The sequence below is a fragment of the Cinclus cinclus genome, chromosome 2 (genome assembly GCF_963662255.1).
Source record: "Cinclus cinclus chromosome 2, bCinCin1.1, whole genome shotgun sequence".
Classification (NCBI taxonomy): Eukaryota; Metazoa; Chordata; class Aves; order Passeriformes; family Cinclidae; genus Cinclus; species Cinclus cinclus.
The window spans coordinates 116,924,724-116,948,870 of NC_085047.1; the positions used below are offsets into that span (position 1 = coordinate 116,924,724).

A 24,147-nucleotide genomic window follows, 5' to 3' on the forward strand; every position below is an offset into this window, starting at 1 on the left:
GCTTGAAAGGTCCAACCTCTGGGACAGAGAATTGGGGCCCTGCTGTCACCTCAGTCATGCCCAATGAAACCTGTGCTGATGGAACTTGGGTGATCCATCAGCAATAAACTCCAGCACATTCCACTAAGGGAGAGATTTGGCTTTCCCTCAGTTTGTTTCCCTGTCTGTCCATGGTTGATTTTGGTTTGCACTTCAGGCTCTCACATTTAAACACAGTTCTCTGCTCCTTCTCTCCATTCCCCCATCGTTATTTCATCTGGCTTTGGTTTTTTCTTTTCTTTTTTTTTTTTCCCTCTGCAATTTCTTTGGAATAGTTTGTGCTTTCCTTGGCATCCAGCACAGGGCTGGTGTTCAGATTTCCCACTCCCTCTCCTCTTCCTCCTGTGTTCAAGGTAAAGGGGAGTCTGTTCCTATGGAATCCTGGCAGTCTGTGGAGGAGGCTCTTCCCTGAAGGGCTGGGCACTGGAAATGCTCTGCTGCTTCCCCTTGTGCTAAAAATGATCAGATAATATGGAAACTGCCTGGGCTTTGAGAGGGGGGACTTCTGCTTTTGGGTCTTTTTTTTTTTTTTTTTTTTTTTTTTTTTTTTTTTTTGGTGTGTGTGATTTTTCAGGTTTGGGGTTTTTTATGAGGTTTTTTGTGTGGTTTTTTTGTCAATGGTTTTAAATTTAGTTTGGTTTTGTTTTGGGGTTTGTTTTTTTTGTTGTTTTTACTGTTTTCCTCCTTTTTTCCCCCCTTCTTTTGTCCCTTTTTTTTTTTCCCTCAGGGTTTCCTTGCAGTCATAAAACCCAGCGGCATCGCTGAGTTCTTTCCCACAGCAGAGTCCAAGAAGAAAATATAGGCAAAAATACAAGTGCTGATCTTTCAGCACTTCAGGAATGTTTTTGGGAGAGCCCCACACTTCAGGGAGCTCTTTCTGAACACTTGGATCTCTACAGCTGGAATTTGAAGTTTTGGGGGTAACACTTGCTGTGCATGGAACAGCTTCATGCCTTGCCTGGCCTTGGGCACGAGGCTTTGGAGTCACATGCTTGGCCAAATGGTGAGGAAAAAGAGTCAGGATTGTGTCCATCATTGCCTGAATTCCAACTGCTGGGGAGCCTGGCAAAAGTACCAGGGGCTTGTGCAGGGACATCTGGGGAGGGGATCCAGAGGAGGTTCCCAAGCTGGGAGCCAGAAGAGAATATGGGACGTTTGAAAGGGGGATGGGAGCAAACAGGAATTTAGACAAAAGGAAATTGTTGGTGCAAGTGAATGCCTTTTCTTAGGGATATTGATAAATTTCTGCTGCTGTTGAAGCAGCCTAAATGATTCTCGTGGTTGTGTTCCCCTTTGCCTTTCTGCTGTTGCCTGGAGGACACGAGTGGAATCTCCCAGGACAAGAGGCCCTCTCTCATTGTTGTGCAAGCTCCGGTGCTGCTCATTGTCCCTTGGCTCAGGCAGCTCCTGGCAGCCTTTGTGTGCAGCAAGAAAAATGGTTTTCCTTTGCTGTGTCCAGATTAAATTTGGAGCCTGTGTGGTTGCTTTGTTTGCAGAGGCAGTGGTGCTCTCCTGGAGGCTCCCCCACCCTGGGGACAGCACCTTCAGCCCTTGGTGTTCCTCAGATGTGGGACAAAGCAGCCTGCACATGGGGTTTCATCTCTAGCACGTGTAGGGTTTAAAACAAAGGCAGCCTGAGCAAGACAGGGCGTTTTCTGTCAGGAATAAAAACCAGATCGCTGATGTTGGGTTTCAACAGCTGGAAATGGAGCCCATTTCCCTCCTAAGCAGGGGTGGTGGCACTCAGGAAAGTCATGGAGCCTGGAACAGCATCCCTGGGATCTGAGCTCTGTCCTCACTCCGTCCCTGGCTATTTATAAATAAGTATTTATAACTAAAGGCTGGTTTTGAGGCCATCCTTAGAGCAGAACTGAAATGTGGCTGTTTGCTGGTAGGAAGATGCCCTCATAAACGCACAGGGAAGTGCAAAAATGAGACAAAAAATGCAACACTGAGTCTTGTAAATTTTGGTGTGGGAAGTATTGGTACAATCCTGCTTCTTCACTGCCTTTTTTTTTTCTGTAGTAATTAATCATACAGAAAAAATATGGAAAATGGAAGGTACTGTGTTGAATACGTATTTTTTTCTTTTCCAGGCATCTATTAACAAGCTAAAAGTGACAGAACCATGGCTCAGTTTCCAACACCTTTTGGGGGTAAGTGGTTCTTGGTGTGTCCTGAACTGTTCCTGTGTGCAAAACCTTGGCATAAACGTGTTCCTTCACAAGAGTTAAGTGTTTGTGCAGGGTGCATCTCTCTGAGCTGAGAGTTTCTCTGCTTTGGGATGGCAGAAAAAAGCCAAAAGCACAGAGCCCTGTGTGCTGCCCTGGTCCCTTGCAGCCTCACACTCTGTCCCTGCAGGGCACATCCAGGCACTCAGCACCTCATTCTGCTCCACTTGGACTGGAGAAGTGCAGATGCTTTTTCCTTTCAGGGTTCCTGGACTTATTAGTTGCTAAAAGGTCCAGCAGGTGCTTTCCAGTTTTTCCTTGTTGTTCACCCACATTTAGGTTAGGACAAAAGTAACAGCATTTTTAGCTCTTCATTTACACCAGGGGAAGCTGCAGCATCTGGAAATGCAGTGAAAAGTCCAGGATGGGCCCTGGCAGTGCAGTAGGGACAGGATTTTTGCTATTCACATGAAATGACAGAACCCCAGACTGGTTTGGATTGGGACGCTGACACCTTCCAGTGTGTCCCCAGTGTCCAACCTGGCCTTGGGCACTGCCAGGGATCCAGGGGCAGCTACAGCTACTCTGGGAATTCCACCCTGTGCCAGGGCCTGCCCACCCTGCCAGGGAGGAATTCCTTCTGTATAACTCACCCAAATTTCCCCTCTTTGTGTCTGAGCCCATCCCTGCTTGTCCTGTCACTCAGTTCCCGATGAACAGCCCCTGTTCCTTGTAGGCCCCTTCAGATGCTGGGAATCTATCTGGGAGTTGAGTTTTGCAGCTGATCTACAGATCACATTAAAACCAAAATTACAGAACCTTGTCAGTGCTGAGACAGAGAAACTGCCCTGGTTGCATTTAAAGGTTGCATCTGTTCAGGGCTTTTCTGTGGGCAGGGTCAGATGGGATTGTGGGGAGGAGGAGCTGCTTTGCAGGCAAAGGAACTGGAATTGCAGCTGTGTGTGCTCTGGGGGGCAAATGAACCTCCTACCCTTGGGTTGTTTGCAGAATGCTATGAGATGATTACACTCAGAAATAAAAAAAAAGTGGTTTTTAGGTAATGATTCTTAATGTCATTTCTCCATTTCTTTTGAACCAGGCAACCTGGATATCTGGGCTATTACTGTGGAGGAGAGAGCAAAACATGATCAACAGTTCCATAGTCTGAAACCAACTGCTGGATTTATCACTGGTAAACAAACAGCTTCCACTTCAAATTTTGTTTAGTTCAATCTTAACTAGTGAGCCTAAATGTGTTCAGAGCTGCCTGGGTGACATGTGGGTATCATAATTACAAAATCTGAACAGGTATTTCTTATTTTATATCCAATTGTTGAAATGTCTTGCCACATCAAGCCCAACTTTTCTGTTATTTCCTGATATTTTCTCTTCCCCATCCTGCTGTGGAAGGTTCTTAGTGCCTGGGGTCAGCCCACCACACTAATATTGTGATGAATAAAAGGTCTGATTTAATAAAGGTGTGTCAATTTAACTGAAATCAGGTTTAGAAATTCAATTTGTACAGCACTGACATCAGCATGGTTGGAATGATCTAATGCAAAACTGATTGAAGCAGTGGGAAGCAAAGCTGCAAATCAAGGAATTGCAATGTTCCTGATAAATTTTCATCAAACTTCGGTCTTAGAGGCAACAGGAGGCCTCCTCTTACTCTGTTTTGTTGCATTGAATTTTCTTAGTGCTTTATAAATGTTCATCAGTCATGGAATGGGTTGGGCTTCTGGTGCAGGTATTTTTGCCTCCTGACTCCCATTCTCTCTGTCAGGTGGCTGAAGCTGAAGCTGGAGCTGGAGCTGAAGCCATGTCCTATTTATTTTACAGGTGATCAAGCCAGGAACTTTTTTTTCCAATCTGGGTTACCTCAGCCAGTGCTAGCACAGATATGGTGAGTATGGGGTGGGCACAGGGATGTTTGTGGGGCACACTTGGGGTGGGGCTGAGCTCTCCTGGGGCTCCTCTGGGCTGGGGCCAGCCCTGCTCAGGGTGTTTGTGGGGCATCTGCTTCCAGGGCTTGCCTGGGGCAGTGCCAGGCTGGGTGGCTGTGGCTGTGCCCCGGGGCAGGGAGCTCTGCAGGGGGGTCTGGGCAGGCTGGAGCCCTGGGCTGGGGTCAGTGGGGTGAGGGCCAACTGCTGGGTCCTGCCCTGGGGTCACCACAACCCCATGGAGCACTCCAGTCCTGGGGCAGAGGGGCTGGGAAGCTGGGAAAGGCCCTAGGGTGCTGGTCACAGTGGCTGGACAGGAACCCAGGGGTGCCCAGGGGGTGCCCAGGTGTGCTTGGGGGGTGCCCAGGTGTGCCCGGGGGGTGCCCAGAGGGCGCCTAGCTGTGCCTGGGGGTGCCCAGGGGGTGCCCAGCTGTGCCTGGGGGGTGCCCAGGTGTGCCCGGGGGGTGCCCAGAGGGCGCCTAGCTGTGCCTGGGGGTGCCCAGGGGGTGCCCAGCTGTGCCTGGGGGGTGCCCAGGTGTGCCCGGGGGGTGCCCAGAGGGCGCCTAGCTGTGCCTGGGGGTGCCCGGGGGGTGCCCAGCTGTGCCCGGGGGGTGCCCAGGTGTGCCCAGGGGGTGCCCAGCTGTGCCCGGGGGCACCCATGGGGTGCCCAGGTGTGCCCAGGTGGGCAGGAGGCTGATGGCCCTGGCCTGTCCCAGCAAATGGCAGTTTCAAACCTTCATTTCGAATTGCTAAATGCTTTCAGCTCTCTTAAAACTGGACTAATACAATTGCTAAGCACAGTAATTAGTAATAAAGCTGCTAATGGGAGAGCCTAGGCAAGGTGTGGAATGTTGATTACGAAAATGAAGATTGACACAGATGGTTTCCATTGGAGTTGGAGTCAAAGCTTGAAACTGGAAATTTTTGACTCTCCTTGGTAAGTTCAGCCAGATCCAAATGTGCTGCCCTCTCCACAGCACTGCCAGATGTTCAGCAGGAATGCAGCTGTTCCTGCTCCAAATGCTTTCACCCTGCCAGGCCTGCACCTGTGTGTGGAGGGACAGGACACAGGGAATGGCTTCCCACTGCCAGAGGGCAGGGCTGAATGCGATACTGGGAATTAGGGATTGTTCCCTGGCAGGGGCTGGGATGGAATTCCCAGAGCAGCTGTGGCTGCCCCTGGATCCCTGGAATGTTCAGTTCCAGGTTGGACACTGGGGCTGGAGCAGCCTGGGACAGTGGGAGGTGTCCCTGCCACGGCAGGGGTGGCACTGGGTGGGCTGTGAGATCCCTCCCATCCCAAACCATTCCATGATTCCATGATTATTCATGGTCTGCATTAATAATATTAGCACCAACATAGATTTTGGTGTTAGACAGAGAGAATTAAAAATTATTTTCATTCTAAATTGGTAAAGCAGTAGAGGGATGGAGATCTCTGGAGAAATCTGTTCCCTTTTCCTCTGTGAACTATTTGAGAAGGAGTTTATTGCCAGTACAAAAACTTTCTGGTGCTGTTTAGGACTGTTAAAGGCATCATTTTCCTCTGACAGGAGAATTATTTTATTGCTTTGGAAATCTGCAAGCCCAGCTGTACATGGCTTTTAAATAAAGAGATTATTTTCTTTTCTAATTATCTTCATCTTAAAAATATCAAAGCTGCTCTGATTGTTTTATTTGCTGAAGCTTCAGTGAGTGTTCAAATGTCCCTTTGGAACTTCTCTTGCCTCTGAATTAAACACGGAAAAAGTTTTGTCTTAAACAAGACATCCTTTCTCCAAAAATCTTCCGTAGGCATTGGCTTTAAATAGGTGTTAACAAAACCAAACAGTTGTAAATAGTCTGATTAAGGATCTCTTCCTCTCTGAATTATTCAGTTTTCCAGGCTCTTGAGAGGAAGAGAATCATTCCACTCCCTCTGGAGTTGTCATAGAGACAAGACCTGCACATTTTTGTTAATGAAGCTGAACTAAAACTTATTCAAGCTGCCTTTCTGAATCATAAAGCAGCTCATGGACATTCCTTTCTCTTGATCTCTTACTTTTTCAGTCATGTCTGAATTAGGAGAAGTAAATATTTATGTAAAAATCTTCATGTAGATGCTTCAGTACTTTAGAGGGGGAGTTTTGGAGAAATCTTTGAGAGATGGGAGCCACAGAAAAGTGCTCTTCTATCAGTGCTTGCTCCTGGAATAGCTGGGTTGGGGTTCTGTAGGTTTTGTAGGATTTGATTTTTACTGGGAGAGAAAGGGAGGTACAGGAGTCCTCAAGGAAGGAAAGTTGTAATTCTAAGTTAGGACAACCTGGAAAACTCTGGGATTGTCTGATCTGGGAAATCCCAGACTGGTTTGGGTTAGGAGGGACCCAAAAGCCCATCCAGGGCCACCCCTGCCATGGCAGGGACACCTCCCACTGTCCCAGTGTCCAGCCTGGCCTGGGACACTGCCAGGGATCCAGGGGAGTCCATAAGGAATGTCTGTCTGGATGTGTGTGTGGTGTTTTGGAAGTGTTTTCCTGTTTCTGATCACTCTACTGATTTTAGCTACAGTTGGTTGTAATTGTGAGAAAAGCCTGCCCTGTGTTTCCTGAAGGATCCCTCACAGCTGGAGGAAAAAATCTGATCAATGCCTCATTTCTGGGGGACACCAGGAATAAATCTGATCATCCCTTATTTCTGGGGTACACAAGGAATAAATTTGATCAGTCTCTCATTTTTGGGCCCATAAAAGCTTCCCATAATTCACAGTCCTTTGAAACAGCAGCTCCCTGGTTTTTATATAGCATTAAGAATTCCTGTGTCCCTTGTATTCCTCATTCAAGTAAAGAAAAGTCTCTGGGACCTCAGTGAGTGAAGTATTATGGTCTGCCATTACAGCTTCTCTGCTTTTCTAGCCTTCACCAGCTCCAGAATGCTCCAGGCTGGTGATCAATTAAGAAGCCTCTAATTGGACTTTGAGCTGGGCCTGCAGTGGCTTGGGAGATAACTGTGCTTAAGCAGAATAATCTGCCCTTTTTTAAAGCCCTGAGCAATGGGGCCTCAAAGAGCATCTCCTGTGTGGCCCTGGAATGAAAGGAGCTTTGGAAAGCAGGAGCTTTCCCTGCTTTTGGAGTTACTTATCTGGTCAGGGCAGAGTCACTGGGTGACTTCCCTGTTCCTGAGATCTGCTTCCCTCCCAGCCTTCCTCAGTCTGTGTCTGAGGGTGGGCAAAGTGGGGCTGATTCTGGGAGCTGTGAATTGCACCAAAACTGGGTGCAATTGCACAAAGTGGGGCTGATTCTGGGGGCAATTGCACAAAGTGGGGCTGATTCTGGGAGCTGTGAATTCCTGCACCCATGGTGTGGCTGAGGCCAGAGACCTGAGTGCTGCTCCCTGCTCATGGCTGAGCCTGTGGCACATCTGGGACTGTGCAATCCAGTGTGGGAAGGTCTGAATCAGTCCAGATTTGGGAACTGCACGGGAATCCCTGCTTTAGCGCAGTGCTGGTTTCATGGATAGATGGTTTGTGTGCTAATGGCAACATATTTGATGGGAAAACTGCCCAGGTTCAGTTTCTGCACCTCATAAATGCAAAAGTGATTGAACTGGCTTTTCATTCTGCAGAAAAGATGAGAGAAAGGGGGAGGAAAAGATCCATGGGGAAGGATTTGTCAGCACCTGAGCCCTGGGATGGTGCTGAGCCCACTGCAGCTCTTGTCATTGGATACAAACACAGGCCTGGCCTACAGAATAAAATAAATACTTAGTGTTTAATCCATTTACTCTGCAGTGGTTCCGGCCAGACCACAAATGAAACAAATGCAAGGGCACCACATTGTCTCCATTTGATTAGGAATAGAAATTAGTGAAATTAGGTGGTGTTTGCTGGCAGGCCCTCCCTGCTTGTTCCAGAGCAGCACCGTAAAATCCAGAAGCCTGACACCAACTCCTGCAACTAGAAATGAAAACATGCCCTATTTTTGCAGAAGGAGTTTGTCAGACAAAAGCTGCTTTTTCTTCACACTTTGTAAAACTGGAGAAATTCTCGACTCTGTGCACTGATGTTTGTGCTGGTAATTTCAGTAATGAAGCTGTTGGTGTTGAGTAAAGGAGTTCACAGAAGGTCAGGTGTTGAATGAAAAGCTGCAGCTGCTAATGTGAATTGGAGTTCAATGAGAGCAATGACACTGGTGCACATCAGAGTTTCTGATTGCTGGGCAATTAATGTTTTCCCATGTAGGATGCAGAGATTTGCTGTATCCCAGCAGGAAATGGTGCCTGGAGAGTTGAGGTTGCTGCAGGGTTTTCTTTGCTCTTCCTGCATTTTCCTGGCCAGGGATGGAACCCACTGAGGGTCGGTCTGTGCTTATTCATAGAAAGCTTTATCTCTTACAAATCAAAGTATTTGCAGGTGTAGAAGCCACTGATAAGGGTATTATGGGACAGGCTGGGAGAGCTGGGGGTGCTCACCTGGAGAGTAGAAGGATCCAGGGAGAGTTCAGAGCCCCTGGCAGGGCCTGAAGGGGTTGCAGGAGAGCTGGACAGGGACTGGGGACAAGGCATGGAGGGACAGGACACAGGGAATGGCTTCAAAGTAGGATTGGATGGGATACTGGGAATTAGGAATTGTTCCCTGGCAGGGGCTGGGCTGGAATTCCCAGATTTGCTGTGGCTGCCCCTGGATCCCTGGCAGTGCCCAAGGCCAGGCTGGACATTGGGGTTGGAAGCAGCCTGGGACAGTGGGAGCTGGCCCTGCCATAGCAGGGGGTGGGAATGAAATGAGCTTTAAGATCCCTTCCAACCCAAACCAGTCTGGGATTCTGGGATTCAGCATTTTCTAGGCACAGCACGTGCTTTTTAAGGATATCGGTAGCTAAGTCTCAGTGTCCTCTCCAGACTTTCTTTAAATGCTGCTCCCAGATTTTAATTTCTATTATTTAGCCCCATTACATCAGAACTGTTGGATGAAGGCAGCTACACCACTAAGAAAGGAGTTCTTAGGAGTACTGGGGAGGTTTGGAGTGTCTCTGCTGCTGCTGGGAATCTAAACCTGGGCTGGTCCCTGCTGGGATCTGCCTCTCCATGGGGGTTTTCAGGTTTTGGGATTATTTTTTTTTTGGAGTGGGAGTATTTCCATTTTGCCTCCGCTTTACCTGGCTGTCACCTTGTGTATCAGTTATAAATAGCTGTCAGTTCACTGGGGTACCTTTGGGATAACTGTCCACCTAGTTGTACAAAAACTCTCTTTGGGAGGAATTCGATCTGAAATGAAGTTGTGGTTCAGCCGCACTGCCTGGGGCCACACCCATGACATAGAAATAAATGCATCAACTTCAAAATCTCTATTATTCCAGTGCTGAAATCTGTACTTAATTCTTAAAAAAAAATGCAAAGAAATAAGCCCAGTGTTTAAAAGTAAGTTTACAGCTAGTTGTGTCATTGATGTGCAGTTACTTGGGGGTTTTTGGTGTGCAGTGGCAGGAACTGACACTCTTCTTCCTGCTTCTCTGCCCCCAGGCTCCCACCCCTATTCCCTGCTGAGCTGGGTTTTCTTAACTAGCAAGGGCAGGAACAAAAAGCAGACTGTTTAAATCAGACTCCTTTCCCTGAAAGCCTATTCAAGGCCTAGGCTCAATGTTTCATCTTGAGTGCTATTGTTTAATTGAAAACATTTGCACACTTGCAGATGGAGCTGTGCTGAGGGGAGTCACAGATTTAAAGAATGTTTTAGTTTGAGTGGAGCTAAATTGCAGATTTGCAGACTCAGTGATTTGCTGCTCTGTGCTGCTCTTTGAGGACCCTGTGCTTTCATTGGTGTGATTTTGCAAAGTTTTTGTACAGCTACATTTGTTCTGGATGCTCCGTTGTAATTCCCCTAGGAATTGAAAAGCAACTTTAAAATTATTTATTAATCACTCTAGGAAAGAAATCAAGGAGCTCTTGAGTTTAAATAGTGTCTTACTTTTAGCCTGGCTTAATTTTGGGTGGAAATTAGTGAGAATCCCAAATCCCTGATGCTGGCAAAGCCCTCCCAGCCCACGGAGTCCCAGCTGTGCCCCACGGCCACCTTGTCCCCAGCCCAGAGCACTGAGTGCCACGTCCAGGTGACACCTGCAGGGATGGGCACTGCAAACCTCCCTGGGCAGCTCTTGCCAAGGCCTGAGCACCCTTTCCATGGGGAAATTCCTGCTGCTGTCCCAGCTGAGCCTGCCCTGGCCCAGCCTGAGGCCGTTCCCTCTGCTCCTGTCCCTGTTCCCTGGAGCAGAGCCCGACCCCCCCTGGCTGTCCCCTCCTGTCAGGGAGTTGTGCAGAGCCACAAGGTCCCCCCTGAGCCTCCTTTTCTCCAGGCTCAGCCCCTTTCCCAGCTCCCTCAGGAATTCTCCAGCCCTTTCCCAGCTCCCTTAGCCCCTCCTGGGGCTCCATTCCCTTTATCACCCTTGGACATCCTTACCTGTGCGAGCTGCTCCTGGAGCAGGGCCTGAAGTTCCTCATTGCAGAATGTAACTGTGAAAACACTGTGTTTTGCAGGGCTCTGGCTGACATGAACAATGATGGCAGGATGGATCCCTTGGAGTTTTCCATAGCTATGAAACTCATCAAGCTGAAGCTCCAGGGTTACCAGCTCCCGGCCGCGCTGCCGCCCGTCATGAAGCAGCCGCCCCTCGCCCTGCCCGGTGCCCCAGGATTTGGTAAGATCCCTCTTTCCCTGTTTTCCTCATTGTTACCTGGGACTGCAGCAATTCCATTGTCCTTTTACAGTTTCTCCAAGAACATTTTAGGAAAAAGGGCTTTTAAAAGCAAACCCAAATGGTGTGCATGCACTGAGACAAATTGCACTGGGCTTTTACCTGAGCTGAGCTCCTGTTTGCTTCAGGCCTGCACTGCTCCAAACCAAACATGGCTCAGGTAGCAGGGCTGGTACGTTCCAGAGGGCTGGAGTTGTGGTTTAAACTGTTGGCATTACTGGATCTCCAGCTTTGGCAAGTTCTGCTCTGTTCTTGAGTTTCTACAATCCCTGCACCTTCTGCTCTGATGAGCAGTGCTGCTCTGGTAGGAGCTGAATGACTGCTAGGATGAAGTATTGCCAAAGTCACCATCATTTCTAGGAAAAGAGGAGGGAAGATGGAATGGGGAAAGGAAAATAACTAAATAAGGCCAAACCTCTGACACCTTGGTCCTGTGGTGAGAGGCTCTTTCCTTTTCTGCTTTAGTTTTTGCTGTGGCTCAGGGTTATTGGTGCCTGGGAATCATGGAATGGTTTGGAATGGAAGAGACCTTAAAGCCCACCCAGTGCCACCCCTGCCATGGCAGGGACACCTCCCACTGTCCCAGACTGCTCCCAGCCCCAATGTCCAACCTGGCCTTGGGCACTGCCAGGGATCCAGGGGCAGCCACAGCTGCTCTGGGAATTCTACCCTGTGCCAGGGCCTGCCCACCCTGCCAGGGAACAATTCCTGCCCAATATCCCATCTGAATGTCCTGAGGGAAGGGAACAGTGCCTTTGATAAACTGCTTTCAGCAGTGTGGTTTGATTGACTGTAACCCCCACAGGTTTTACAGGCAGAAATAAAATCTTTGGAAGAAAACAGTGAAACTGGGCAGAGCAAATACAGGGTTAAGTGAGAAAAGGCAAAATGAAAGGAATCCCCACAAACCCCAGCCAAATGGGTGATCCCCCTATTCCCATTCCCTGTAGATTGATGCGAGCTGTTTGCACACCCCTTATTCTTCCCCTGGCACCACTGGCCCTCCTTAACCTCCCTGGTTCCCTGCAGCTGTGCTGACCCCTCAGCCCCTGATCCCTGTGCTGTCCCCATGAGCTTTGCCCTGTCTCATCCCAACCCAAGGCTGGAGCACTGATCCTGGAGCACTAATCCTGCAGCTTCTGTGCCAGCCTGGGGGTTCGCTTGTCCCCGGGCTTGCCAGCGCTGCTCCTCACTCAGGTCAAAGCACACAGTTCTTCCTTAGCGGGTGCTGCTGGACAGTTTGGGGCTGGCCCCGGGCCTCGTGTCCCATTGCTGTCCCTGCTGTGCTGCCCTGGGCAGGGAGGGCTGTGCCAGGGGTCGGGAGCTGCCACCGGAGGTGTCAGCGACCCTGCCGTGCCCGTGGGTGCCGTGGTGAGTGTGCGTCACAACCAACCTGTGCTTTTCTCACCCTTAGGTCTCGGGGGCATTGCCAACATGCCATCCCTCAGCACTGTGCCCATGGCATCCATCCCAGTGGTGGGGATGTCCCCCCCACTGGTGTCCTCTGTCCCTGCCGCCGTCCCTCCCCTGGCTAACGGAGCTCCTGCTGTCATCCAGCCCCTGCCTGCTTTCGCTCACCCCGGTACGCTGCTCTCACTCTCTGTCTCCTGCTCCTAACAGCTCCCCTGCATTTCCTTGGAACACTGGAGTTAGCCACTCCCAGTGATGCCTCTGGGGAAGGACTGTGCTTTGCTTCAGTCCGCCTGGCACACTTGGAGAAGAGCTAAAAGAAGGAATGTGGACACGGCCTCCTGCACGAGTCCCTCGTGGTGAGAAAATAAAACAGCGCTTGGAGAAATGAATTTGTCAGGAAACTGTTGCCTGGAAATTGGGCCTCTCCTGTCTCTTTATAACTACTGAAGTAGTGCTGTTTGTTAGGGTGGTTTTAATACTGAACTGCATATGGTTTCTAACTTGTACCAAAATATGATTTGGTATCAACAGGGTTTCCCTAAAGCTGTGGAAGTAAAAAGATACGAGGGAAGCGCCCTTGTGTTTCCCTCTGCTCTGATCTGTATATTGTTAAAAAGTTCCCATCAGACCCACGGTGGTTGTACTTGATGTAGAGCTGAATGAATGTCATGGGAATTGCCTGGTTCACTGTGAATAGCAACAAATCCCTGTTTTCTCTCTTCCCAGCCACTTTGCCAAAGAGTTCTTCCTTCAGCCGCTCGGGCCCGGGAGCTCAGCTCAATGCAAAGCTGCAAAAGGCACAATCCTTCGACGTGGCCAGGTGGGGCTGGGGCAGGGAGGGGCAGCCAGGGGGGGTTTGGGGTCCCCAAACTGCTTCCCTTTCCCAAAGTGGTTGTCTGAAATAATAGTTCTGGCAGAAATCCTGCAGCATTCCATGGGGTGCTGTGGCTTTAAAGGGAATGCTCCAGGAGCAGGGAATCATGGAAATAAAATAATTAATACCAGCAGTGCTGGCATTATCTTCACTTGATTTGTAGAGCAGCATTTGCTTCGATAAACAAAACCTGTGAAAACAAGACAAAGAATGCATTATTTAAAATTAGCAACTCCGGGGTAATTGCTAAAAGCAAAATATTTAATAGGTGTCATATTTTAAATGCATTCCACATCACTGTTTCTTCTATATTCTTCAAGTTCCGTGTGAAAAATCACTTAAAGGGCTTTTAGATTATTCCAGGGCCTAGAAAAAAGTGTGGTTGGGCAAAAAGGTTTAAAAAAAAAAATTGATTTAGCAAAATAAAACTTCCACAGAGGAGGTAAGAGAGGGATCTCCCAAAGTCTTTATGAATCATCTGTCTCACAGATGTATGGCACAGGTTTTTTGCAAGAGGAAAATGGCTTGGGACACAATTAAATGATCTGGTTTTATTTTCATTTCCTTCTGCAGGCTTGTCTATTGTCCTGCTACTAGATAAGTGACACTACACAGTATTGGCAAATAATTAAAAGTCTTTCAAAACAATTGATTTTCTCTCTGAAAACTAAACTGGCCAGGAACAGAATAGGGATGCTCTGATATAATTTATGTGTTACACAGAAGTTAAAATGTGTGGAACCCCCTAAATCCAGCAAAACTGAAGAGGAATTCCTATGGGTAAAAATTAAATATTTAGCCTTTTTTCTTATTTTCATTATTGAAGGGGCAGCTTGTTTTTGCTTTGTTCCCGTGAGGGGGTATTATTAAAGCTCAAGAGTTTGGAAATCAAAAATAGAAATAGAGCTACTGGTTTGTGTCTTGTCATGTGAGAATGGTTTATAAGGTCAAAAAAAGGACAAAGTTTGAATGTGCCTAAAGGCAGAAAAACTCTGCTCTTTGTTTTTCAGAATTAGGATTTCTCAGCCTTCAAGCCTGGGAAATTAGTGCTGCAAATCAACCCAGCCTGCAATGGGAATGAATTAAAACTGGACTATTACATTCCTCACTCGAGTTCCATTATGAGAAGCTTTATGTTCAAATGTGGTTTTTCCACACCTTTTTTTTCTACATTTCCAGTATATTTTACATTTATTTTCCTTCATAAGCTTTGTTTGGCTAAGAGAAACAGTTAAAGCCAGAGTAAAATGGGATGTTATTCTGCATTTCCTGTTACATGTATAGGTAAAAGTTTGTAACTCCTCTGAACAGTTTAAGTGCCTTCATTCTCTGCCAGTAAAGAAAAAAGAAAAACTCTTAAAAAAAATCATCTTCCAAGAGACTGAATTGTGGTAAATATCTGCAAACAAGAGGTCAGACCCGTGGTGGTTGCAGGAATAGCAGGAAATATTAGATCATGGGATCATGGTAGGGTTTGGGTTGGGAGGGACCTTAAATCCCACCCAGTGCCACCCCTGCTATGGCAGGGACAGCTCCCACTGTCCCAGGCTGCTCCAGCCCCAGTGTCCAACCTGGAACTGAACATTCCAGGGATCCAGGGGCAGCCACAGCTGCTCTGGACCCCTCAGTACCTCCCCATCTTCACAGCAAAGTTGGGGAAAATAACATTTTCAGGCATAAAACTTGGTCTCAGTGCAGCACTTCAACCTCTTATGAGGAGGCTGAAGCCCTGGACAGCCAAGGTTCCTGCAGGGTTTTCTTTGCTCTTCCTGCATTTTCCTGGCCAGGGATGGAACCCACTGAGGGTCGGTCTGTGCTTTTTCATAGAAAGCTTTATCTCTTACAAATCAAAGTATTTGCAGGTGTAGAAGCCACTGATAAGGGTATTATGGGACAGGCTGGGAGAGCTGGGGGTGCTCACCTGGAGAGTAGAAGGATCCAGGGAGAGCTCAGAGCCCCTGGCAGGGCCTGAAGGGGTTGCAGGAGAGCTGGACAGGGACTGGGGACAAGGCATGGAGGGACAGGACACAGGGAATGGCTTCAAAGTAGGACTGGATGGGATACTGGGAATTAGGAGTTGTTCCCTGGCAGGGGCTGGGCTGGAATTCCCAGATTTGCTGTGGCTGCCCCTGGATCCCTGGCAGTGCCCAGTTCCAGGTTGGACACTGGGGCTGGGAGCAGCCTGGGACAGTGGGAGGTGTCCCTGCCATGGCAGGGCTGGCACTGGGTAGGATTTAAGGTCCCTCCCAACCCAAACCTTGTGTGATTTATACTCTGTGTTTGTTCCCATTACCTTCCTTTGATGAAATTTCCCATTCTCCCTGTTCTCCTGCTGTCCTTGCAGCTCTCCTGCTGTGGCAGAGTGGGCTGTGCCTCAGTCCTCACGCCTCAAGTACCGGCAGCTCTTCAACAGCCACGACAAAACCATGAGTGGACACTTGACAGGTACTGCACAGCTTCTGTTGTCTCCTTGTTTCCAGCTGTAGGACCCAATTTAATGCTCTAAGGGTGTTGTTCACATAGAGACTCATCAGTGTTCTTCTGTTTGAATCTCCCACGTGCTTAATGCTCTTGTTTAGAAGCAAATATTCATTGCAACTGGAATCATTTTATCATCATCTTTCCTTTATTTTCTGCAAAGCTGGCCCTGGGAAATGTTTCTGGAAAAGGGCACAGTGGGTTCTGGGGAAACTTGTGGAGGCATTTCCAGTGCTTGGTTCTCCCATTGCTGAGAGCAGTGTCCCATTTCAGGGAGAGACTAGACTGATCCCCTGGCTTGATTTTACCAGTTCTGGTGCATGTCTTTGTGATTTAGAGCTTTCTTGGGTTTTTATCTGATTGATTTGGTTCCCCAGAGCAGCTGTGGCTGCCCCTGGATCCCTGGCAGTGCCCAAGGCCAGGTTGGACACTGGGGCTGGGAGCAGCCTGGGACAGTGAAAGGTGGAAGGTGGCACTGGGTGGGCTTTGAGGGCACTGAAGTCCCTCCCAACCCAAACCAGTCTGGGATTCTGTGCTTGTTGTGCACAAGTGAAGTATTATTTCTTGGTAATTTAGGGGATCCAAGTTCCTGCTGGTCACATCTCTTGCTTAGTTTGTTAATACTTGTTTCCCTTTTTTAGGTCCCCAAGCAAGAACGATTCTCATGCAGTCTAGTTTACCCCAGGCTCAGCTGGCTACAATATGGTAAAATAAAACTTTTATTTGCATCAAAACACAAACTCTTCTGAAACCTCTGCACTGGAGTCTGGGGGGTTTTGTCCATTTTCAGTCTCCCTGATAAATCACACCTTGCTCTTTGTCGCATGTAACTTTATAAACAAAACCTGCACTTCTCTGCCTTTGTTAATATTATTCCACAAGGGCACCAGGAGCATGTTTTGTGTGATGTTTTTGGAAGTTGGGGTTCAATGCTGGCTTTTAAGCAGAGCAGATGTTCAGCATCCTGTGCCTTCCACATCTCCTGATAGATCACCAGGGAAACATTTACCTTTGCACAGGTGATAGAACAGGAATTTTAACCCAAACCACACTTTCCATGAGATTTCTCTGCCTTTTCCATGGGTTTGGGAGGGCTGATTTTCCAGGGGCTGGACTCACAGACCTTTACAATAATGGATTTTCAAAGGATTTGTCTCAGCTTCCTTTTTGTCTTCCAACTTGTTGTTTGCTGAACTTTATTATGTTTTTATTGCCCCATGGCAAGTTGTTCTTAATGAACTTCTGTCCTTTAGGAGTGTTTGCTTGAGAAACATTGGAGCTGGCCCAGGGGCTCAGTGTGAGGGTGGCAGTGGTGCAGTCACTCTGACAAGGCCATTCAGCTGCACTTGTTCTCTTTGCAAAGCCCTGGGAGTTGTGTTATAAATTAAAAACCACTCTTTCCTTCTCTGTTTCCTAACAAAGGGATAGGAACAAATCACTCCAGTCCCCCAGCAGATGATGCACCAAGAAATGCTCAGCTTCTGCCAGCCTTGGAGTGCTTGTGTGGGCAGGCAGCTGCCACCAGCTCACTCCAGGAGCTCCAAACAGGACTCATTCAGCTGGGGACATCCACATCTGCCAATGCTCTGAGATAAGGAAGGGATAATCCAGCTCTTGTTGGTCCTTTCCTGAGCCCTGCTCTGGGGCTGCTGCTGTCTGGGGTGAGGTTTGTCAGCCTGTGCTGGGGCTGAAATCACTGACTCAGACACTCAAAGGGAAGTTAATGCTCAGCCCTTGTGCTGTCCTGGAAGTCCTAACCCAGGGATGGCCCCAGCTGATCAGTCATTTCTGTGCCTGCTACATTCCCAGTGTTATCCTGGGAGTCCTAACCCAGGGATGGACCCAGCTGATCAGTCATTTCTGTGCCTGCTACATTCCCAGTGTTATCCTGGGAGTCCTAACCCAGGGATGGACCCAGCTGATCAGTCATTTCTGTGCCTGCTACATTCCCAGTGTTATCCTGGGAGTTCTAACCCAGGGATGGCCCCAGCTGATCAGTCATTTCTGTGCCTGCTACATTCCCAGTGTCCTGGCTTGTTCCTGTGCCCCAACCTGAAGAGCTCAGTGTCACAGGTGTGGGTCAGGTGAGGCTGTGATTGTCTCCCAAATTTAAATCCCATCAGAAAAGTCCTGTCCTTGGGACTTCAAAAGAATTTATCTCTCATTTCCCTTTGATTTTCACAGTACCATGGGATATTTTTTATTAGAGTGCAGCATGCTGGAGAAACAAATTCTGAGCTGGATGGGACCCCCAGGGATCAGCCAGTCCCAGCCCTGTCCCAGCCCAGATCCCCCAACAATCCCAGCCTGGGCATCCCTGGCAGCTCCTGGAGCTCTGACAGCCTCGGGGCTGTGCCCATTCCCTGGGGGAAGAACTTTTCTCTAAAATCCAAGCTGATCCTGCCCTGGGCCAGCTCCAGCTGCTCCCTGGGTGCTGTCCCTGGCTGTTAATTTTGTCCAACACCACCTTAACAGAAGTAAAAGCATTTTGTGCCTCTGTTGGAGCTCTGCTTCAGGGCCATCCAGAGACAATACTCCATAATTTTTATTCTGTGCATAATGCCAGGGTGGGTCAGTGCTTGTCAGGACTAGAACATCAATGGCTTTAATTTCCCTGCCAGTGGGTGTCCTGGAATGTGAGATAGGAGCCTCTGGGGAGGAAGGAGACCGAACCAAAAAGTTCTGCCAAACACCTGAGCTGATTCTTTTAGGTGTTCACGAGGTGTTCAAGAGAGCTCCACTGATAAATTTCCTTCCTTGACATGTGCTCCAGGTAGCACTCAGAGCAGGTGAAGGAGAAACCATGGCTGCAAGGCTGGATTTCAGGCAGACAGCCACGAGAAATGGGGGAAATAGAGAAGCATTTGGGGTTTGCTTTTTGTTTGTTTTGGAAAAGCAAAGTAGTGTGGAAAAAATAGTGAAAGAATTGAATTAATTTGGAGCTGTATATGTTGAAACAATGCCTTTGAACAGTGTTTTTAAATATTTATAAACTTCCTTGCTTTGTCCTTTCTATTTAACAAGGAATCTCTCTGACATTGATCAAGATGGGAAGCTGACAGCTGAGGAGTTTATCCTGGCCATGCACCTCATTGATGTAGCAATGTCTGGTCAGCCTCTGCCACCTGCACTGCCCCCAGAGTTCATCCCACCTTCTTTCAGGTAACTGCTCATCCCTTGGGAATGTCACTCCTGAGTTTTGGATTTCATTTGGGATGGTTCTCTGAGTACAGGACACTGAGCAGTGACCCCTGTAAGAACAGGGTTTGGGTGGGTGTTTGTCCTGGCACACCTTCCAAACTTGCTCAGACTGGCCATAGAAATCTAGATTTAAGTTCAGGTTTATACTCCTGTAGAGCAGTTGGAATGTATTGGAATTCCAATATGGATTTGCACTGCACCACATCCAGAGCTCTTTTGGTACAGCTGGGTTTGGGAACAATGGGGTCACTCATCACTTCTCTTGCTCCATCTCAGTTCTTTGTGGAGAAATCAATGGGAAAACAGTAACAGCATGGAAATAAATGGTTTTATACCATGTGTCCTCCTAAAGATTCCCAATTTTTGTGTATTCCACCTGGGATTTTGCTTTTAGCTTGACTATAGTGAGCTCTTCCTCTGTCTCTGCTATTTTTGCTGTAGTCTAAGTCAGCATTTCACCAAACCCACACTGGCTGGGGAAAAATCTTCCCCCAAGTGAGAGATCTTGGGGCAGGGTTGAACCCATCTGGAAGCAGAATTTGAGACTGGGATTCTCAGCTCACCAGTGAACTGCTGGGATCCTGGAAAATCCTGTTCTCCTGAGGCAATGCCTGAGTGAGACCCTCTGGGCAGCACTGAATGAACATTGAGTACCATTAAACATTACATCATTGTACTTAATTTGATCTCATCATTAAATCATAAACTATTTGGGTAGGCCTGGGTTCTGTTAAGCACCTGCAATTCCTGTTTCCTTGGCAGAAGGGTCCGCTCTGGCAGTGGAATTTCTGCTGCCAGTTCAGTGTCTGTAGACCAAAGGTTACCAGAAGAACCAGCACTGGAAGAAGAACAACAGCAATTGGAAAAGAAATTACCAGGTGAGCAAGAGAAAACAGGGATGTGCTTCTCCCAAAGGGGTTTTCCCATCAGGTCACAGCCTGGGAGGTTTCATGGGCTGATTAAGAAATGTTGTCTTTTCCAGAGCAGTTTGGGCCAGGTCAGAGGCACAACCAGGACATTGCTGTGTCCAGCTCATTTCTGTGCCTGATTCCTTGGGGTCTGTGGCACTGGAGATGGGAAGAGCCTTCAGGCTCTCCTCACAGGCACAGGATTGCAAGGAAAAATTCCTGCTGCCTTCCTGGCTTAGGTGGGACAGAGCTTGGCTGAGGTGCTCTGTGAAAGATCCCAGTATTCCCACAGAGACGTGTTTCCTTGGAGTCTGTGTAACAGTGTGGGGCTAAAACAGATTCCAGCAGTTCCAGGAAAAGAACTAAAGGGAGAGGGAATTGGCAGCTGGAAAGGGGCACAGGCTGGAAAAGACAAGAATTCAGCTGGTTCAGCAACTGCTGGGGAGAGAACACTTGGTAGGCAACGTGGGCTGACCCTGGCCTTGCATCCCAAAAATGTCCATGCTGGCCATACAAGGGAGAGAAATGTGGACTTTGGGCTGTGGGAATGGGACACGGAGGGTATGGAAAGGAACAGAAGGTGAAGTGAAAGAATCATTTGGATGGGGGTGCTGAGGAGTGAGGGGAAGGAAGGGCAGTCCCTGGGGCTGCAGAGGGATGTCAGGCAGCTGTGCTGGAGGTGAGGCTGTTCTTTTAGGACAGTAGGTGGTGAGGATGGGAATCTGCAGGAATCCACACTTCCTGGGCTCAGCTGCTCAAGAACCTAAACCATTTCTTTTCCTGACAGTAATGAGTAATCTAATGAGAGCAACAACTTTAAATAAGTTCTGGTCATTTGCATAATGGCCTTTTGATGATGTCAGCAGCTGAATTCTTTGCTGTGCACTAATGGAATTGTTGCTGCTATTATCCAATGTACAGAGGAATTCCAGATCTGTGTCCTCATGGAGGATCAGCTGGAAAATGGTTTGTCTAAATTATCCCCACTTGCTGAGCTTTGTGGAGAAAGCTGGAGGTCTGAGGAATGGAAATGGAAATTCCCTCCTTGGTTTGCTGAGGATGTGGCTTTGAGGGGATTGTTGTGTGGAAGGGCTGACCTGGAACAGAGACCAGACAGAGCAAAAGGAATAAAATAGGAATTTATTGAAAAGATTCACCTTGGGCAGTGCAGGAGCCTGGATGGGGCTACACCCAAATCAAATCCAAGGTGGATCCTGGTCAGGAGTTTTTACACTTTGATAAGTTTTGGTTCATCTCCATATTGGGGTTTATTATCCAGCCACAGCCCCAGGCTATGAACTCTCTGCCCCCTGGCTTGATCCCTTTCCCTCAGTGCTGTTTATGAGTTTTGGGTACCAGCTGTCCTTGATTCTCCAGCTAGAAAGGAATTGTTCTGTCAGTACCCTGTGAAGAGAACTCACTAACACCTAACATGGAGTTTCAGAGTCACACACCAAGCAGCAGAGATTCTGGAAAACATAAAAGCTAAAACCCAAGGCATCAGGATCAGCAATGTCAATGCTGATGCTAAACCCCAGGCTGGCCCGTGGAGCTGTTATCCCTCCATCCAGAGGTGCATCCTCTGCTGCTGGAAGGTCGATTCACTTTGCTAGGGCCTCCTTTACTTTTATTTATGTGGCAGGTGTGGCGGACGTGGATTTGTTGAGAGTTCTCAGGGTCTGACAGAAGGCTCACACATCCGTGTGCAAACTTGGAGATAAGAAATGCTGACTTAGAAATGCCATGGAACAGGACGGATTGTTGAGAGAGAAATGGAGCTAGGGAAAAAAAGTTTCAAAGGATGGGCTTGCAAATAAAACTAGATCCTTTGGAGAACTAGAACTGTGAAAGATGCACCTTTCATAAAGAAGGATGCACTATAAGAAACATTTGTAATTAAGAAATAGTTGGCTTCTGATTGTGATAGCATAAACTATAACATCTGCATTGTCTCACCCTTCATATAAAACTAAAAACGGGACAAAAGTTCTTTAGAACACCTCTCAGTTCCCCCGTGCCTGGCTCAGAAAAGAGCAAACCCCAGCAGCCGGTTTGTTCTGAAATGAGAGTTCACTTTTCACTGTGCTTTCACGCCGCGTTCCGCGCCCGCAGTGACGTTCGAGGACAAGAAGCGGGAGAACTTCGAGCGGGGGAACCTGGAGCTGGAGAAGCGCAGGCAGGCGCTGCTGGAGCAGCAGCGCAAGGAGCAGGAGAGGCTGGCCCAGCTCGAGAGGGCGGAGCAGGAGAGGAAGGAGCGCGAGCGGCAGGAGCAGGAGCGCAAGCGGCAGCTGGAGCTGGAGAAGCAGCTGGAGAAACAGCGGGAGCTGGAGCGGCAGCGCGAGGAGGAGAGGAGGAAGGAGATCGAGAGGAGAGAGGTGACGCCGTGGCTTGGTTGTAGCATTTCATCAGTGGCTCGTTTTCATTTGGTTTTGTTCTTGCTGTGAGGTTTTACTTCAAGGTTTTCTACTTCGGAAGTAGAAGAGTTTTTTTACTTAGAGTTTTTGTTGAGGTTGTACCAGTGGTGGGTGTTTTGCACCTCTTTATTAGTGGTTTGTCTCGGTGTCTCCTGCCTTCGCTCAGAGCCAGGATTAAAAAATACACAATGCAAATGGAGTTTCCAATGTCTGGGCTTGGTTGTGTATTAAATCTTATCAAAAAGTACAGAGAATTCAGCAGCACTTCTAGCCACCAGCTAAAAGTGAGCAAAATGGAGACCAATCAAGCTAATCAATCAAGCTGTTAAAGCTAAACAGTCCAAGAGAGAATTAACACCTCTGTTATTGATCCTTTTACCCCAATAACCAAATTCCCATGACCCTCAGTGTGACACTGACTGACCAAGCAGAAACCACTCCCTGAAACCATGAAAGAAGATGAACACCAAAAGAGACACCACCCCAAATCCTCCATCTTGTCCCACACCTATCACTGCATTATAAAAACCCCAAATTCCAAACCCTTCACCGTGTGAAATCACACACTTCTATTTAACTACACACCAGTGATTTTAACTCCATCACTCAAATTTGGGAATCCTTCTCCAAGGGCTCAGGTCAGAAGCAGTGTTCTCCTGGGGGTCAGTGCCAGAAAGCACAGAAAGCTCAAAAATCCCAGGTTTCTAGAATCGAATAGATGCAACACTGATTCCAGATGGAAGAATTTCTGTTGAAGATAAGCCAGTATATAACAAAAGAGATAAGAAACTTATTCATTTTCTATCTAATAAAACACAAAGGAGCTGAATTTTTCATTTGGATTTGGTTGTTTATTAAATTTTATCTGAGTACAGAGAGTTTTGCAAGGCTTTCAGCTACCAGCTAAAAGTGAGCAAAATGGAGCTGAACCTAGCTAGTTACAAGGTCTGTTAAAGCTAAACAGTCCAATAAAGAGCTAACACTTATATTATTTATATTTTGACCCAATAACCAAACTCCTGTGACCTGCAGTGCAGCACTAACTGTCCAAGCAGAAGTTATTAACTTGAAGCCAGGAAGAAGAAGGAGCACGAAAAGGAAGATGGGGCAACACCCCAAATCCTCCATCTTGTCCCACACCTATCACTGCATTATAAAAACCCCAAATTCCAAACCCTTCACCATGTGAAATCACACACTTCTATTTAACTACACACCAGTGATTTTAACTCCATCACTCAAATTTGGGAATCCTTCTCCAAGGGCTCAGGTCAGAAGCAGTGTTCTCCTGGGGGTCAGTGCCAGAAAGCACAGAAAGTTTAAAACTCCCAGGCTTCAGGGTTCCAGCAAGGTAAAGCCAGGTGTTGGAACCCTGGAAAATAAGGGGTTTGGACTTTCTGTGCTGGCAAGCACTGATCCCCAGGAAAACACTGCTTTTGACCTTTTAGAAAAGGTTTCTACAATTGAATGATAGAACTAAGATCACTGGTGTATAATTTGAATAAAGTGTGTAATGCCACGTGGTAGAAAACTTTCAATTTGAAGTTTTAAACTATAATAATATATATAAACCAAGATGGAGGTTTTAGGGTGGAAGTTTCTTTCTTTTTCACCTTTTTCTTCATGGGTTTGGGTAATTTTATGTCATTGGATAGAAAATTCCACATTGCGAGTCACGGGTAGTTAGTTCCTGAATTAAAAATAAAAATAATTTAGGTGTCCATTTTTAGTTAAACAGTTTGGGCTTAGAAGGCCTTAAAAGAGAGAAATACATCTCTATTTTTTAGCTTGTTAGCTAGAAGTACTGTAGAACTCACTGTAATATAAATAAAAATTAAAAACAACCAGGGGAGCAGAGGGAGTGGTTGTGCCCTGGCTTGGGGGGATCCAGGTGTGCACTGGGCACTCCTTGTGTTTCTGCCAGGGTGGGGAGCAAAGTTTTAAAACAGGAACTGGAATTTCTGGGGTCTTAAAGGCAAGAAAGAGG

General features: G+C 47.6%; 1 protein-coding gene across 1 annotated transcript in view; it reads left to right on the forward strand.

The window, feature by feature from the left end:
* ITSN1 (intersectin 1) overlaps nt 1–24,147 on the forward strand; it is a 110,159-nt gene that overhangs the window by 26,628 nt on the left and 59,384 nt on the right. The window contains exons 2-12 of the mRNA XM_062488218.1: nt 2,136–2,195; nt 3,310–3,402; nt 4,050–4,113; nt 10,655–10,815; nt 12,287–12,454; nt 13,012–13,105; nt 15,504–15,604; nt 16,279–16,342; nt 18,662–18,799; nt 19,601–19,716; nt 21,859–22,121. Of these exons, the coding sequence (XP_062344202.1) occupies nt 2,168–2,195; nt 3,310–3,402; nt 4,050–4,113; nt 10,655–10,815; nt 12,287–12,454; nt 13,012–13,105; nt 15,504–15,604; nt 16,279–16,342; nt 18,662–18,799; nt 19,601–19,716; nt 21,859–22,121 (1,290 nt within the window). The 5' untranslated portion in view covers nt 2,136–2,167. The remainder of the gene's footprint in view (nt 1–2,135; nt 2,196–3,309; nt 3,403–4,049; nt 4,114–10,654; nt 10,816–12,286; nt 12,455–13,011; nt 13,106–15,503; nt 15,605–16,278; nt 16,343–18,661; nt 18,800–19,600; nt 19,717–21,858; nt 22,122–24,147) is intronic.